Source organism: Oncorhynchus mykiss, chromosome 30, assembly GCF_057628025.1.
Source record: "Oncorhynchus mykiss isolate SJ-2025 chromosome 30, ASM5762802v1, whole genome shotgun sequence".
NCBI lineage: Eukaryota > Metazoa > Chordata > Actinopteri > Salmoniformes > Salmonidae > Oncorhynchus > Oncorhynchus mykiss.
The window spans coordinates 19581460-19596890 of NC_143051.1; the positions used below are offsets into that span (position 1 = coordinate 19581460).

The following is a 15431-nucleotide window of genomic DNA, read 5'->3' on the forward strand; positions in this document are numbered from 1 at the left end:
CATCACCAAGACAACACTGTCTTAATGTCTTATTCCAGGGTCACCATCATAGCAACACATCACCAACACAACACTGTCTTAATGTCTTACTCCAGGGTCACCATCATAGCAACACATCACCAACACAACACTGTCTTAATGTCTTATTCCAGGGTCACCATCATAGCAACACATCACCAACACAACACTGTCTTAATGTCTTATTCCAGGGTCACCGTTACAGCAACACATCACCAACACAACACTGTCTTAATGTCTTATTCCAGGGTCACCGTTACAGCAACACATCACCAACACAACACTGTCTTAATGTCTTATTCCAGGGTCACCATCATAGCAACACATCACCAACACAACACTGTCTTAATGTCTTATTCCAGGGTCACCATCATAGCAACACATCACCAACACAACACTGTCTTAATGTCTTATTCCAGGGTCACCATCATAGCAACACATCACCAAGACAACACTGTCTTAATGTCTTACTCCAGGGTCACCATCATAGCAACACATCACCAACACAACACTGTCTTAATGTCTTATTCCAGGGTCACCATCATAGCAACACATCACCAAGACAACACTGTCTTAATGTCTTATTCCAGGGTCACCGTTACAGCAACACATCACCAACACAACACTGTCTTAATGTCTTATTCCAGGGTCACCATCATAGCAACACATCACCAACACAACACTGTCTTAATGTCTTATTCCAGGGTCACCATCATACCAACACAACACTGTCTTAATGTCTTATTCCAGGGTCACCATCATAGCAACACATCACCAACACAACACTGTCTTAATGTCTTATTCCAGGGTCACCATCATAGCAACACATCACCAACACAACACTGTCTTAATGTCTTATTCCAGGGTCACCGTTACAGCAACAAGACAACACTGTCTTAATGTCTTATTCCAGGGTCACCGTTACAGCAACACATCACCAACACAACACTGTCTTAATGTCTTATTCCAGGGTCACCATCATAGCAACGCATCACCAACACAACACTGTCTTAATGTCTTATTCCAGGGTCACCATCATAGCAACACATCACCAACACAACACTGTCTTAATGTCTTATTCCAGGGTCACCATCATAGCAACACATCACCAACACAACACTGTCTTAATGTCTTATTCCAGGGTCACCATCATAGCAACGCATCACCAACACAACACTGTCTTAATGTCTTATTCCAGGGTCACCATCATAGCAACACATCACCAACACAACACTGTCTTAATGTCTTATTCCAGGGTCACCATCATAGCAACACATCACCAACACAACACTGTCTTAATGTCTTATTCCAGGGTCACCATCATAGCAACACATCACCAACACAACACTGTCTTAATGTCTTATTCCAGGGTCACCATCATAGCAACACATCACCAAGACAACACTGTCTTAATGTCTTATTCCAGGGTCACTGTTACAGCAACAAGACAACACTGTCTTAATGTCTTGGGTCAGTGTTACACAAAACATAGCTTGGTTTAGCCTGGTGCTAGATTTGTTTGTGCCATCTTGCCAACTCCCATAGGAGGCTGTCTAGGAATTGGCAAGGTGGCACAATAGATCTGGGACCAGACTACATGACTCATACCTAGGAGTTGCAGGGCCTAGAGTTTCTCCTGGTTAGGTCACATGGTCAGGGAAGTGTCTGAACCACCACCATGACGTTGTATGAGAAAGAGACCATTACTTCAATATTGAGACAATGCATGTGCTTTTGACTGCTATGAGTTGCTGCAGCTGTTTCAAGCATGCTTTCTCTTTCTCACCTGGCCATCACCACTTCCTTTTATAAGTTCTTACATAAAATACGTCCTCTCAGTTTATTCAAGAGCTGTGAGAACTTGAACCTATAGCCAGATTCAGAGTAGAATGGGATCTGAGTGGAAAAGCTCTGAAAACATGTCAGTATTTCCCCTGGTTCACCAGGAGCCCAGGCGGGTAAAGTTGCTCCTAGTCGGCAGAACAGAACGGGGCTCCTAGATCAGCGCAGCTCTGAAGCCCTCTCTCTCCGTCTCTCCCCCTCCCAAGTCTCAGACAGCACAGAGCAAGGCTAGCACAACCCAAAGCCCATCTCTCTGACAGAGATGGTACTTAGACACATGGACAGATATAGAAATACACACGAAAGACACCAGTGGATACACACACTTACACAAGACTCACACACATACACTTATCTGCACTTGGAACACACGCATACACTTACATGTACAGTGCATTCGGAAAGTATTCAGACCCCTTGACTTTTCCCACATTTTGTTATGTTACAGCCTTATTAAGTCAAGGGGTCTGAATACTTTCCAAATGCACCGTACATACCCAGCACCATGCTTGTCCATGGGAATCTAAAATATACAATGACTGTCCCAAAACATAAAAGGCAGTTTTTTTCCTGGCAAGCTATCATTCTCATGGGGGGGGTTGGTGGTTAGATAAAGATCCTCCCACCCTGACTCTACCATCCACCCCTACACCGCCAGGGTCGTGACCTTTCTGCCACACAGCCCCACCCAGACAGACGCTGCCAAGCCGGCCCAGAAAAGGCCCACGGTAAAACCACACTTTCTGGGCTTTTATTTTGGATCCTAGTTATGCAACAACCGTCCATTTCGAGAGAAGCCAGTGAAATGAAGACTGTTGGAATGGAGAGAGTGCTTTTTCTCTCTCGTAACTTTCCAAGCAGGCAATTTGAAAGGAGACCCTTAGCGAAGCTGCTCTTCTTCTAGCTCTGAAAATAAACCCCAATTAAAACAGAGGCTTGTGGGGCCTCCCGGGTGGCGCAGTAGTTAAGGGTGCTGTACTGCAGAGTCAGCTGTGAGAGACTCTGGGTTCGCCCAGGCTCTGTAACCGGCGACCGGGAGGTCCGTGGGTCGTCCAGGTTAGGGAGGGTTTGGCCGGTAGGGATATCCTTGTCTCATCGCGCACCAGCGACTCCTGTGGCGGGCCGGGCGCAGTGAGCGCTAACCAAGGTTGCCAGGTGCACGGTGTTTCCACACATTGGTGTGGCTGGCTTCCGGGTTGGATGCGCTCTGTGTTAAGAAGCAGTGCGGCTTGGTTGGTTTGTGTATTGGAGGACGCATGACTTTCAACCTTCGTCTCTCCCGAGCCCGTACGGGAGTTGTAGCGATGAGACAAGATACAAAAAAAAACAACTGGATACCACGAAATGGGGGAGAAAAAAGGGGTCAAATTAAAAATAAAATAAAAAAACAGAGGCTTGTAGTACAGTGGAGTATAGAGAAGCCCAAGGAAAACAGAGTGCTTCCTAACAAGACAGAACCCAGTGAAATCAAAGCTCCCTTCTCACCGTCTTTTGATCATGATCCTGGATCAAATGCTTGATCAAAGGTTTTAGACTCCCTGCTCAGTTGGCCCAGCGAAAGCTAACGAACAATACAATACAGCAACTCTGAATACGATAGAGTGCAGACCTTTTGATCTTTTTCTCACTGCAACATCCAACTAGCACTCAGACCTTTATCACTTGAAACAGACTGAAACAGGAGATACCCATTTTCATTTTCCATTGCAAAGTGTTTTAAAACGGTGTGCCCTAATGAACACGGCCCTATCTGCTTGTATTGTGTTGATGCATTGCATGCGTTGCCTCTTGCCTTCTGTTCTGCAGTGTTAATCCTTTCTCTCTTCTGTTTTCCCTGCATCCCCCTCTCCCCTCTCTCTCCCTTGTTTTGCCTCTGCACCAACCTACTGTTGTTGCCCTTTAGCCCTGGAGGGTAAGAGCTCTGTGTTTGTCAGTCACTGTCTGACCACTAGGGAGCGCTCTGATAACACATTCTCTACCACTGTACAGGAGTCATCAAACCTTCTCAGCATAGTGGCATTGGCCTTAAGATCACTTTACTCTCCCTGAATCCTAACCGTAACCATTAGAGGGGGTAACACAAACTGGTCTTAGATCAGTGTCTAGAGGTGACTACTCCGGATGAGGCCACTTCATCCAGGCCCATGTTCTAAAACCAGTGAGGCGTGGCAAAGAAAGCCATAAACAAAGCAAATCATTCTAGTATTCAGTGGCAGTCATTTCAGTAATGACCAAATTACTATTGGCTTGTTTGTCAGTCACAGTACTAATGTCAAATGAATTAGCGGTAGAAATAATAAATATATTTAGGCCTCCATTGATGACTCTCTTCCCTGTGGTATGGTGTGATGCATGTTGGGCTGTGTAGTCATAGTTACCATTACTAACTGTAGTTTAGTAGATTATAGTACACCACCATCTGCCTCTTCTCTGGACCGTGGCGTGTGTGAGTGTGTGTTTGTCTCGATCTCTGTTTTGCGTTGTCATTCACAACCATGTTCAGAGATTGTATGCTCTCATATTGTGAATCGAGTTACAGTAATACTGGCAAATACTGCCATCTAGTGTTCACTTTGTAAACTACTTGATTGATCTATAAATTGCTGGCTGCTAGTGGTTACAGAAACAAAACCATTTTAGCTTTACACCACCTTGTGGTTCCAGTGGGTAGGGCAGCTGGAACACTTCTGTTCATGCACTCATCAAAAATCAAGTCAGACAAAATCACCTAGCTTATTTTCTCTAGAACACTGACACTCAATTGGGTCCCATTAGATCAGCATAATCACACATTTTATCATAATAGATTCACTGTAGAATCACTCAAATTATTTCAAGGAGAAAGATTCACTTCCCTCACTATGTTGAATGTGAACCAGCTCATCCCCATCTCTGTGGTGTGTAGATCCAGCCTCAGGAGATCAGCCCTCCCCCCACGGCCAACTTGGACCGCTCCAACGACAAGGTGTATGAGAACGTGACAGGCCTGGTCAAGGCTGTTATAGAGATGTCCAGTAAGATCCAGCCAGCCCCTCCAGAGGAGTACGTCCCAATGGTCAAGGTAAGGCTATAATAATACAAGCCATTTAGCAGACACGATCATCCAAAGTGACTTAGTACATTTGTTATATGTTGGTGGTCCTGGGAATCAAACCTACTATCCTGCTGTTGTAAGCACCATGCTCTTCAAACTGAGCTAGAGAGGACATGAATGATAAGTTGATTGTTGAATCATTGTCATATGTTGGTGATCATTCCTCAAGAGGGAATGGTATTATTTCTCTTGTTGAGGGACACTGATTTCTCTGCCGTTGCAGCTTTTGATTTATATTATTGATATCCTGGTTCTTTTTTTCCACAGGAGGTGGGACTAGCTTTGAGAACCCTATTGGCCACAGTGGACGAGACCATACCAGTGTTACCAGCAAGCACACACAGAGAGGTGATTAACAACTCTTCATTACAAATAAACACATTGCCTGTCTGTTAATACTCAAGACTGTTTGTCTGAGGACAAAATAAGTTTATGCAAAAGACAGTTGTCTACTCTTTAACTCCTGTCTGTCTCTTCCTCTGCAGATTGAGATGGCCCAGAAGCTCTTGAACTCTGACCTGGCCGAGCTGATCAACAAGATGAAGCTGGCCCAGCAGTATGTCCTCACCAGCCTGCAGCAGGACTACAAGAAACAAATGCTGACTGCAGCACATGCCCTGGCTGTGGATGCCAAGAACCTGCTGGACGTCATCGACCAGGCCCGGCTCAAGATGATCCATGCCCAGTCCCGGGGGTCACACTAGCCCCCTCCGGCTCCTAGCTAGCTCCCTGGGCATGGAAGAGATATAACAGAGGGAAGCGAGTCTGCTGTGGAAATAGAGATGGTTGGTTTCAGCTCCCATAGCAATCATAGACTGCACAATGTCACAAGTCAAGACTGCTCAGCTCACACCTCGATCAGAGCTCCTGATAATACAGGACAGAGACCGAAGTGGACACTCGACCTGATCGTACCCTTCCACCCCCTTCCTAAAAACGTTTTATAGACTTGTGTTTTGTCTGTCGCTGCACTCCAGGATCCCTGGATGGTTGGAGATCAGTTACATACAAACTCTTGTTTTATTAGATCTGGCTGCGTCTCGTTTGTGCAGATTGTTGTTTTATCCAGAGGTGAAGTTCAGCTCACGTCAGATGTCTTCTTCCAGGTGGCTAATAATTCTAATTATCACAGATGAGGAAATAGATTATATTCTAACTGGAACATCTGATCCATTGAAGAACTACAAGCTATAAATGGTAATGATTAACATTGTGTTTCTGAGAGATCAATGTTGAAACACTTACCTTCCCTATCCTACAGTCTCACAGCATATAATGCTCATCCCAACACTCTCCACTAGAATGATATATTTTGGAAGCTCATTTTTTCATTCTCTTAGACTCAGGCACCTCTCGACACAGTGAATAATAAAATATACAAAAAATACATTTTGTTTTACCAAACATGTCACATGCCACTTTTTAAGTTAACTAATAGTAAATATACAAATAAATATATTTTTCAGCATTTCTGGGATTTAAATGTTATAATGGGAGGCGCATTTAAATTCCACAGTGAAGATGAACTATCACGTGCCAAATGATTTGAATCATCCAATAGTTTGGCAGTTATACAGTTAAAAGAAAAACCCTGTCCCATTGCTAGCCATTCCCTTATCAAACTGTTTTTGTATATTTAAACCAGGTGCTCTATTCAATCTGGATCAATAAAGCGTTAGATTGCACAATAGAAATGTATTTTCAGATTTAGCTGACGCTCTTATCCAGAGCGACTTGCTACCCGCCGCCCCAGTAATGCTGAACTTCCACGATACGGATTGAATAGAGCCCCAAGTTAAACCTTTCTGCTTCTTTGGTTTCAACCCCATTGCCTGGGTCATTTTCATTAGGCCACACTGTAGCAAAACATTTTGCAATGGAAAATAAGCGTCACTTAATGGACAACTTCAGGTAGTCCCTACTTGTTCAATTTTTTGTTTGGTGCCTAATGAATGACCCTGGTTTACAGATTCTGCCTCTCCAGACTGTTAGACCTTAATGTCCCTATCATGTGTACAATCTCAAACTGCTTGTTTTGGGTATAACTTATTCTCAGGAAGAATAACCTGTACAGTTCCTTAAACTAATAAAATGTATCGTTCTTTGTCTTCAGAAGTATGTTTTCCTTGTGTGCTGTGAAATATAATGGGTGTTGATTTCAAAGGGTAAACTATTCCTCCCATTAGATTATATTGTTTACAGGTGATCCCATAATGCACACTTATTGTACCCAAGATGCTCAAAGGAAACCACATATTGCCAGTTCAGTTTCTTTGATTTTATTTGTTACAAAAACTGGTTTAGTCGAAAAGACCGAAGCCCATGTCGTCATCGGAACCCTCCTCTGACTCTTCCTTCTTCTCCTCTTTCTTCTCCTCCTCCTTGGCTGTAATGCAGGAAAACAAGGTAAGGCATCAGTACACGTACCATGAAAGATCCTCCAAGTTAAAACAGGAATTAAACTGACAAATTACCACAATGTTTGATTTAGGTGAAATAAACCCATTGGTGACAAACTGGGTAAATAAAGGGAAAGCCACTGCTGTAGTGAAAATCAGGCTACTATCACCGGCCTGGCCGGGGCTTGCAAGCACCAGAGACGTTGGTCGTGGGCGTAACAGAATAAAGAACTGATAAGCGCTGGCTCAAGAGACCATGCTCAGGGTTCACACAGACAGTGGCTATTTGAGTAGTGATGAGCAGAGTTTTGGGACATGCCTACTGTTGAACACATTTCCTATACTGCTTAATGACTAATGTATTTTTATTGGGCATTTGAGAATATGCTACGACTGGCAGCTTTGGTGTCGGGAGAATGGCCGGGAGGGCTGTATGAGGAAAACGGATTATGTGCACAAGCACAATACACATCACATCTAATTTTAGTCCAGTCCACATCTGCCATGTACATTTTTACATGGTAGGAGTGTAAAATTAGTTTGACAGGTGCATGCAGTTTGAGCAAGAAAATAAATGCTGCGCATATATTTCATACGAATGGCCTATATGTATCAACAAAGCTATACATTGTTAATTAATTGAAGTTAATCACCAAATACATCAGTTTAATTAAATATTCAAAAAAGTACTGTGCCTAGGCCCATTTAATGAGACTTGGGCTCTAAAAGTGCATCCCCAATTCTCCACCGAGCTGAACTTTTTGGAAATGGCAAGTTCACTTTCTCATACTTAATGCATCTCTAGTGCAGTGCGCTGTTCAGCAGCTCACAGCAGGATTGGGGGAATTTTCATGAGGGACATTGAAAGTGGATCACTAAAATAAAGATTATGATCACACAATTTAAAAATGGGGACATCTACATATCTGGCACGAGTTATCATTGTAGCTTATAATTGTCTAGACTAGAGGTTGACTGATTATGGTCCTCCAATAATCAGCATCAGCGTTGAAAAATCATAAATGGTCAACCTCTATTCTAGACAATATATAATAATGACAATTACAACACTGAATGAACACTTATAAATTAAACATGTTCAATTTGGTTTAAATAATACAGTGTTGGAGAAGTAAAAGTGCAATATGTGCCATGTAAAAAAGCTAACATTTAAGTTCCTTGCTGAGAACATAAGAAAGCGGGTGGTTCCTTTAAACATGAGTCTTCAATATTCCCAGTTAAGAAGTTTTAGGTTGTAGTTATTATAGGACTATTTCTCTCTGAACCATTTGTATTTCATATACCTTTGACTATTGGATGTTCTTATAAGCACTATAGTATTGCCAGCCTCATCTCGGGAGTCGATAGGATTGAAGTCAAACAGCGCGATGCTTGAAGCACAGCGAAGAGCTGCTGGGAAATGCAGGAAAGTGCTGTTTGACTGAATGCTTACGAGCCTGCTGCTGCCTACCACCGCTCAGTCAGACTGCTCTATCAAATCATAGACTTAATTCTAATATAATATCAGAAATACGAGCCTTAGGTCATTAATACGGTCAAATCCGGAAACTATCATTTTGGAAACAAAACGTTTATTCTTTCAGTGAAATACGGAACCGTTCTGTATTTTAATCCAACAGGTGGCATCTTTAAGTCTAAATATTGCTGTTACATTGCACAACCTTCAATGTTATAATTATGTAAAATTCTGGAAAATTAATTACGGTCTTTGTTAGGAAGAAATGGTCTTCACAGTTCGCAATGAGCCAGGCGGCCCAAACTGTTGCATATACCCTGACTCCGCTTACACTGAACGCAAGAGAAGTGACACAATTTCCCTAGTTAAAAGAAATTCATGTTAGCAGGCAATATTAACTAAATATGCAGATTTTTTTTTTTTTAAATGATATATTTACTTGTGTATTGATTTTAAGAAATGCATTGATGTTTATGGTTAGGTACACATTGGCGCAACGACAGTGCTGTTTTTGCAAATGCGCTTGTTAAATCATCACCGTTTGGCGACATAGGCTGTGATTCGATGATAAACAGGCACCGCATTGATTATATGCAACGCAAGACAAGCTAGATAAACTCAACCATGTGTAGTTAACTAGTGATTATGTTAAGATTGATTGTTTTTTTTATTATAAGTTTAATGATTACTAGCAACTTACCTTGTCAGCCTGCCACACATTCTCCCTGTGGAGTGCAACGTAATCGGCATCCAAAAATGCAGATTACCGATTGTTATGAAAACTAGAAAACGGCCCTAATTAATCGGTCGACCTCTAGTCTAGACATGAATATATTCATGCCTTGAATAAAAACCTCCAGGTTTCTATCACAAAATAATTACGCAACCAACTGCTCTAATAATACTATCCCTGTCCAAACAAGGCCTTCGTTACCTGGTGCGTCTGCAGCAGGTGCAGCGCCTCCAGCGGCAGGTGCAGCTCCACCACCTGCACCCACGTTGCAGATCAGGCTGCCAATGTCTACGCTGGCCAGGGCCTGTTACACATACAGGAAGCAGGATAGGGTCAGACAGTGTAGCCTTTACACATAAATGACTACCACATATCTGAGTATAATCATTTACAGAAAGCAACTAAGAGGCATCCCCACTGATTTCTTTAAAAGCAGCGCTCACACACACCACAGTAAACTAGTAGAGACAGAAGGTCTTACACCATAGATATGAAGGAATGTGTGGATGACACTGAAGGAATAAATTGGAAGCTCCACAGAGGATTCCCCAATAACAAATGCATAACCCTGTTGTATATGTGTAAGGTGATGGAGAAAAGGGCTTCACTCACCTTGGAGAACAGACTGGGCCAGAAAGGCTCAATCGTCACATTGGCAGCCTTGATGAGAGCCATCAGTTTGTCTTCCTGCAAACGCATGGAGAAATATTAGATTAGACATCACATACCCCTACAACCATGAAGCCAAAACTACCATCAGACTGGTGTTGTTTAGCCTTTGTAAGGTTAGTAAACAAGCTGGCGACTGGGAAGAATCACAGCCATTGGTGGCTGCCTTCATCGCATTCACGTGACCGTTTACCAGCGTTAACATGCTCAAGTTAGCGCCAAGAAGATATGGGCAAATAAATGTGCCGAATAGTCAACGTTGGTTAGCTAGCAATTTGCCATAAACAGATCTTACTAAGGCACCGGGGTTAGCTAGTTTGCAGGCTAGAGTAGCAATGCCTCAAGCAACAGCACATTGTTGGCTAGAATAGAAGACTCATGGTGGCTGCGGCACTGGCTAACTAACGTTAGCTAACGTTAACTGATAGCATGTTAGCCAACTACTGACATTGCCGGCTAGTAAGCTATCCGGCTAGTAAGCGATCATTTTGGACAGTTACCGGCAATTATATAACTAGCGTACTCTCACTTCGTATTCACGTAGACACTACCTCGGCACTAACGACAAGAACCAGTCTTCCAAATCTGCCTGGTTAGATACAGAGGCCATCGAAGGCGCCATTTTGGTAATGAAAGCAGGACTTACTGTGACCGTGACTTCATCATCGTGGAGGATGAGGGCAGAGTAAATACAAGCGAGTTCAGATACAGATGCCATCTTTCTATGTATATTTTATAGTTTGGGCGTCGGATGCCTAATTTTGGTTGTGCTAGTCGCCGGATTCAGGGCCTTAGCTTCAAAAGAAGAACCAAGCACCTTAGGCACGTTGACTTACTACTTAGACTTTAGCGGAAAGGGAATGAAAAAGGGCGGGACATATGTTTATATGTTGATACACGTCACTTCTATGGGAGGAGTCAATGCAAATGTATACCAGTTGTAGAGCAAACATAAAACCAGTTAACTTTTTATTTATTTTTTTACCAAAGATTCATCTTTGTTTATTCTCTTCACAAAGGGCCAAACTATTTACCACAGTTATTTAACACAATACAAAACATCACAGCCAAAGCCATAAAAATAAAATACATACCTTTTATTACCACACCACATTGTCACATTAATTCAATATAAATACAAACAATATATATGAACGCTGTATTAGTTTGGTAAATAAAATATACTGTAAATATTAAGTGAAATTGTTGCCTATTGTGCTGGAGGCAGGCTATGCCTGAATTCCCCCATGCTATGAGGTCAGCCATTAATTCTCAAAGCAGCCAGAGAATGCTGAGCACAGCATGGCTAAAACACACAGCCAGAGTCAGTAGTGTGCTTAGCCCAACACCAGTCGCTCCGTTGATGTTACAAAGGTTACTGGAGCAGCAGGTGACTTGATTCCCATTGCCATTCGCATCCACTGAGGCCCCTGACGCTGCTCCTTGGCAGGTCCTTGCACTGGCGCAATACTTCCCTATGGCCTTTATTTTGCCTGTGGATGGAAAAGGGAAATAATGCATCTTTACTATTTTAAACTGGGTCATTCGAGCCCTGAATGCTGATTGGCTGACGTATAACACATTTATTTTTACTGCACTAATTACGTTGGTAACCAGTTCATAATAGCAATAAGGTACCTCGGGGGGTTTTAGTATATACACACACTTCTAAATTCTCAAATCTGTTCACCAGGTATGGTTATTTTGTCTGGAATAGACTACCATACAAATAAATAAGCTTCACTTTTTCATGTATTAATTCCCCTATCAATTCCCCTCTCCATGGGATCAATGCATTTCTACTCCTATTAGGCTACTGTGATTGGTGTCACTTTGGTTTCCAAGTACTCTCACCAAATGTGTCCACAGTGGTCATGCAGGTATCAAGGGGTGCCTGGCAGGTTTGGGATGACTGGTTGCATGCGTCATTGGTTGTGGTGGAGCTGCACACATAGCACTTCAGAGCATCTATTTTAAATATGAACAACATAATCTTTCTCCAAATTTCTAAAAACTGGTGTGGCAAATGACAAAAACATGAATGGAAAGTATTCCAGGTAGTTTTTGTTTCAGCTATAACATAAACATTACAGTCCAATGGAATGCTGTGCAGTTGGTCTGTCAACTTAGTTTCAGTATGAGAACTTTCAGAATGAAACGTAAAACATTATTTGAAAAAGCTAGAAAATGGAATTGGCTCTCCATCTAAGCCCTAAATAAGTGTATTTGTTGTAGTAGTCACATTATAAGATATGAATTCATATGAAATGACCTACAACCTATAGAACTAAGTAACATGATATAAACCAATGCAAGAGCTCCAACATGAAAAGATCAGAATAGTAGACTACTCCATATGGCAGAAATCAGCATCACCATGGATTGAAAATAAAACGTTTCATAGATATGAATAGCAGTTTACCTGAGAAAGGGCTGCAGAAGCTCAGGAGGAGGAGAACAGTGATAATTTCCATGGCTCCGTGGTGGCAGCACTTCTGACACGTTGGAACACTGGGACACTCTATAAAGAAAGATCTACCCATATGAAGAGACACTCCTTCCCTTTGTCCTTAAAGTATCACCTGAAGATAGTTGCACTTAACACGTGACATTATGGTGTGGTTTAGAGATGTATCTTATTATAGGGGTCACTGAAACAATAGCAGGAGCATCATTATATCACACAAGGTCATGGTTCAAAAATGGGTTCTCAATTCGATTGTCTTAATACGCTGAACAAAAATATAAACGCAACATTTAAAGTGTTGGTGCCATGTTTCATGAGCTGAAAAAAAAGATCCCAGAAATGTTCCATACTCACAAAAAGCTTATTTCTCTCAAATGTTAGTGAGCATTTCCCCTTTGCCAAGATATTCCATCCGCCTGACAGGCATATCAAGAAGCTGATTAAACAGCATAATAATTACACAGGTGCACCTTGTGGTGATGACAATGAAAGGCGACTCTAAAATGTGCAGTTTTGTCAGACAACACAATGCCACAGACGTCTCAAGTTTTGAGGGAGAGTGCAATTGGCATGCTGACTGCGGGAATGTCCACCAGAGCTGTTGCCAGAGAATATAATGTTCATTTATATTCCATAAACCGCCTCCAACGTCATTTTATAGAATTTGGCAGTACGTCCAACCGACCTCACAACCGCAGACCACGTTTAACAACACTAGTCCAGGACCTCCACGTCTGGATTCTTCACCTGAGACTAACCACCTGGACAGCTGATGAAACTGAGGAGTATTTCTGTCTGCAATAAAGCCCTTTTTATGGGGAAAAACTTAGTCTGATTGGCTGGACTTGGCTCCCAAGTTGGTGGGCGTATGCTCTCCAAGGCCACCCATGGCTGCGCCCCTGCCCAGTCATGTGAAAGCCATAGTTAAGGGCCTAATGAATTTATTTAAATCCTGATATGAACTGTAACTCAGTAAAATCATTGAAATTGTTGCATGTTGCGTTTATATTTTCTGTTCAGTATAGTTTTTTTAAATGGCAGAAGTGTCTAGATTTACTATTTTGGGGGGGATTGATTGCTATTTCTACCCTCTGTTCATTACAATATTGTTTCATTCTTGTAACTGAATGTCTGAAGCCACTTAAAACTTGCAGTGTTCAATGTTGTCCTGCTGTCTTTCATCATGTCTATCATACCTTTCAGTTTGCAAAGGCATGTGATACCAACTGACACCAGTAAGTAGGGTGAAACTCTGTATGTGTTTGTGTTTCTCTCTTAGTTACAAGGCCATCATCATCACTACTTTACTTTCAAAACTGGTGGAACGAGATAATGTCAAACGTTTGCCAACATATAACTAGTTATGTGTTCCGGGTCCAGCTCTAGGGTGTGTTTATGATAAAATTATTGTATCTGGGTCCAGCTCTAGGGTGTGTTTATGATAAAATTATTGTATCTGGGTCCAGCTCTAGGGTGTGTTTATGATAAAATTATTGTATCTGGGTCCAGCTCTAGGGTGTGTTTATAATAAAATTATTGTATCTGGGTCCAGCTCTAGGGTGTGTTTATGATCAAATTATTGTATCTTATATCTATGCCAGAACATATTTGTATACATTCCATCTGTCAGTGTCTTACCTTTTGGCAAAGATACTACTGCATTTCTTCAGGATCCTAAATTAAAGACAGTGGTTGAACAACAATCAAAAATACCAGCAGAGATGAACATATTTATTTCAGTTGCTCATATTCATTCATTTCAAAAACTTAATTCAGAGAGAGAACCAGGCAAGATTGGCCTTTACTTCCTGTTGCTCAGCTTAACTGTTCGCCTGAGACTGATGAACCGTTGACAATACAGCGGTCAGTCTGACCTGGTTCCACCCTAAAGGTGCTACATGGTGAATCCGACATCTGCATTGGACATACAGCATTTACTGCTATGCAGCCTCCGCAGAAGTCAGAGCAAAACTGTGAAGGAAGATGTCAAGGAAATTAGTTTGTGTTTCTACAGGACCTCCCACCCTCACCTACCGTCAACCAATCATGTCAATGCAGAGCTATAAGGAACCCTCTGCATTGTTAAAACATTTGAGAGGCGCATGGCGATGTAGTACGGAGCTCAATTTGGTCTCTGCATGCCTCTGGAGGCGCCGCAATTGCGTCACACCATCCATACAGCGTCTCCAACCACATTTTCAGATCAAGCCTAAATTGTATTTTAGCCTCCTAGGTTGATGCTGGTGGAGGTGTCTGCTGTTCATCTAGTGTGCAAAGCTGTCATCAAGGCAAAGGGTGGCTATTTGAAGAATATCAAATATAAAGTATATTATTTGTCCTACACTTTTTTGGTTACTACATGATTCCATGTCTGTTATTTCATAGTTGTGATGTCTTCACTATTATTCTACAATGTAGAAAAGAGTACAAATTAAGAAAAACCCTTGAATGAGGTGTTCTAAAAGGTTTCACAAGTTGTGTATGTTATTTATATGTAATTAATACCATTCATGTGTATTGATACACAATCATTATACCAATCAATAGTGTAATTCACACAAATCATGTACATAATGAGAAATTAATGGCAATTTTAATAGGCTCCTGAGTGCCGCAGCATTCTAAGACACTGCATCTCAGTGCTAGAGGCGTTACTACAGCCCCTGGTTCAATCCTGGGCTGTATCACAACCGTCAGTGATCGGGAGTCGCACAATTGTCCCAGCGTCGTCC

General features: G+C 42.0%; 3 protein-coding genes across 52 annotated transcripts in view; 1 reads left to right on the forward strand and 2 right to left on the reverse strand.

The window, feature by feature from the left end:
• LOC110488057 (focal adhesion kinase 1) overlaps positions 1 to 7066 on the forward strand; it is a 177379-nt gene extending 170313 nt beyond the window's left edge. For all 50 annotated transcript variants that reach the window (XM_090227718.1, XM_090227722.1, XM_090227724.1 and 47 more), the window contains 3 exons: positions 4766 to 4921; positions 5222 to 5302; positions 5440 to 7066. In XM_090227718.1, coding sequence (XP_090083844.1) covers positions 4766 to 4921; positions 5222 to 5302; positions 5440 to 5658 — 456 coding nt within the window. In that variant the 3' untranslated portion in view covers positions 5659 to 7066. The remainder of the gene's footprint in view (positions 1 to 4765; positions 4922 to 5221; positions 5303 to 5439) is intronic.
• A 151-nt stretch (positions 7067 to 7217) lies between these two features.
• Positions 7218 to 11090, reverse strand: LOC110488059 (ribosomal protein lateral stalk subunit P1). The gene is made up of 4 exons (XM_021560039.3): positions 10879 to 11090; positions 10176 to 10250; positions 9765 to 9867; positions 7218 to 7340 (listed from the first exon to the last, which is right to left on the reverse strand). Exons 1-4 carry the CDS (start codon positions 10948 to 10950, stop codon positions 7255 to 7257), a joined length of 336 nt encoding a protein of 111 aa, XP_021415714.1. The 5' UTR covers positions 10951 to 11090; the 3' UTR covers positions 7218 to 7254.
• A 99-nt stretch (positions 11091 to 11189) lies between these two features.
• LOC149970230 (uncharacterized) lies at positions 11190 to 12770 on the reverse strand. The gene is made up of 3 exons (XM_090227751.1): positions 12655 to 12770; positions 12087 to 12200; positions 11190 to 11725 (listed from the first exon to the last, which is right to left on the reverse strand). Exons 1-3 carry the CDS (start codon positions 12704 to 12706, stop codon positions 11505 to 11507), a joined length of 387 nt encoding a protein of 128 aa, XP_090083877.1. The 5' UTR covers positions 12707 to 12770; the 3' UTR covers positions 11190 to 11504.
• Between the last annotated feature and the right edge of the window lie 2661 nt (positions 12771 to 15431).

Excerpts from the sequence above, each read along its gene's own strand:
- LOC110488059 (XM_021560039.3), bottom strand. The coding sequence starts at position 10,950 with ATGGCATCTGTATCTGAACTCGCTTGTATTTACTCTGCCCTCATCCTC. Across the intron at positions 10,251-10,878 it reads ATGATGAAGTCACGGTCACA|GAAGACAAACTGATGGCTCT; the intron begins GTAAGTCCTGCT and ends ATGCGTTTGCAG. Across the intron at positions 7,341-9,764 it reads ACCTGCTGCAGACGCACCAG|CCAAGGAGGAGGAGAAGAAA; the intron begins GTAACGAAGGCC and ends CCTGCATTACAG.
- LOC149970230 (XM_090227751.1), bottom strand. The coding sequence starts at position 12,706 with ATGGAAATTATCACTGTTCTCCTCCTCCTGAGCTTCTGCAGCCCTTTC. Across the intron at positions 12,201-12,654 it reads CTTCTGCAGCCCTTTCTCAG|ATGCTCTGAAGTGCTATGTG; the intron begins GTAAACTGCTAT and ends TATTTAAAATAG. Across the intron at positions 11,726-12,086 it reads GACCACTGTGGACACATTTG|GCAAAATAAAGGCCATAGGG; the intron begins GTGAGAGTACTT and ends TTCCATCCACAG.